Source organism: Hylobates moloch, unplaced genomic scaffold, assembly GCF_009828535.3.
Source record: "Hylobates moloch isolate HMO894 unplaced genomic scaffold, HMol_V3 SCAFFOLD_6116, whole genome shotgun sequence".
Taxonomy (NCBI): Eukaryota; Metazoa; Chordata; class Mammalia; order Primates; family Hylobatidae; genus Hylobates; species Hylobates moloch.
Genome location: NW_026658391.1, coordinates 2,584 through 4,123, shown reverse-complemented (window position 1 = coordinate 4,123; position 1,540 = coordinate 2,584). Strand labels below are relative to the sequence as shown.

General features: G+C 39.5%; 1 protein-coding gene across 1 annotated transcript; it reads left to right on the top strand.

Annotated features, from left to right (window-relative positions):
• Positions 1 to 3: 3 nt before the first annotated feature.
• Positions 4 to 1,129, top strand: LOC131382787 (zinc finger protein 253-like; the record flags this gene model as incomplete). Its single annotated transcript, XM_058435299.1, has 1 exon — positions 4 to 1,129. A coding segment is annotated over one exon (921 nt), but the record flags the coding sequence as incomplete, so codon positions are not given.
• Positions 1,130 to 1,540: the final 411 nt, after the last annotated feature.

Genomic DNA, 1,540 nt, shown 5'->3' with positions numbered 1-1,540 from the left:
ATTCATACTGGAGAGAAACCCTACAGATGTGAAGAATGTGGCAAAGCGTTTAAACAGTCCTCAAACCTTACTACACACAAGAAAATTCATACTGTAGAGAAACCTTACAGATGTGAAGAATGTGGCAAAGCCTTCAAAAGGTGCTCACACCTTACTGTACATAAGGTAGTTCATACTGGAGAGAAACCCTACAAATGTGAAGAATGTGGAAAAGCCTTTAAGCACCCCTCATACGTTACTACACATAAGAAAATTCATACTGGAGGGAAACCCTACAAATGTGAAGAATGTGGCAAAGACTTTAAGTACACTTCTACCCTTACTGCACATAAGAGAATTCATACTGGAGAGAAGCCCTACAAATGTGAAGAATGTGGCAAAGACTTTAAGTGCACTTCTAATCTTACTACACACAAGAGAATTCATACTGGAGAGAAGCCCTACAAATGTAAAGAAGGTGAAAAGCTTTGCCACATATCCTCACACCTTACTACACATAAGATACTTCATACTGGAGAGAAACCCTACAGATGTAAAGAATGTGGCAAAGCTTTTAACCATCCCACAATACTTTTTTCACACAAAAAAATTCATACTGGAGAGAAATTCTACAAATGTGATGAATGTGGCAAAACCTTTACCTGGCCCTCACTACTCTCTAAACACAGGAGAACTCATACTGGAGAGAAACCCTACAAATGTGAAGTGTGTGGCAAATCCTTTACTGCATCCTTGACTCTAACTGAACATAAGAGAATTCATACTGGAGAGAAACCTTACAAATGTGAAGAATGTGGCAAAGCTTTTAACTGGTCCTCATACCTTCATAAACATAAGAGAATTCATATTGCACAGAAACCCTACATAGTGAAGAATGTGGCAAATATTTTAAATGTTCCTCCACTTTTAATAAGCATAAGATAATTCATACTGGAGAGAAACCAGATGAATATGGGAAAGCCTTTAACCAGCCCTCAACTCTTACTAAGTATGAGAATTTATATGGAACATAAACTCATACAAATATAACAAATATAAAAAATGTGACAAAGCTTTTAAAGGAAGTTCTCAACCCTTATTACATGTAATTCATACTGGACAGAAACCCTACAAGTGTGAAGAATGTGGCATGGCCTATAAGAAGTTCTCAATTCCTTTTTTTTTTTTTTTGAGATGAAATTTCAGTCTTGTCACCCAGGCTGGAGTACAATGGCGTGATCTTGGCTCACTGCAACCTCTGCCCCCTGGGTTCAAGCCATTCTCCTGCCTTAGCCTCCCAAGTAGCTGGGATTACAGTTGCCCACCACCACGTCTGGCTAATTTTTTGTATTTTTAGTAGAGATGGGGTTTCACAATGTTGGCCAGTCTGGTCTCGAACTCCTGACCTCAGGTGATCCACCCACCTTGGCCTCCCAAAGTCCTGGGTTTACAGGCGTGAGCCACCATGCCTGGCTACAAGTTCTCAATTCTTAAGAGACATGGTGATAATGCTGAAGAGGAAATCTACAAACCTGAAAGATGTGACAGTGCTTTTAGTAAC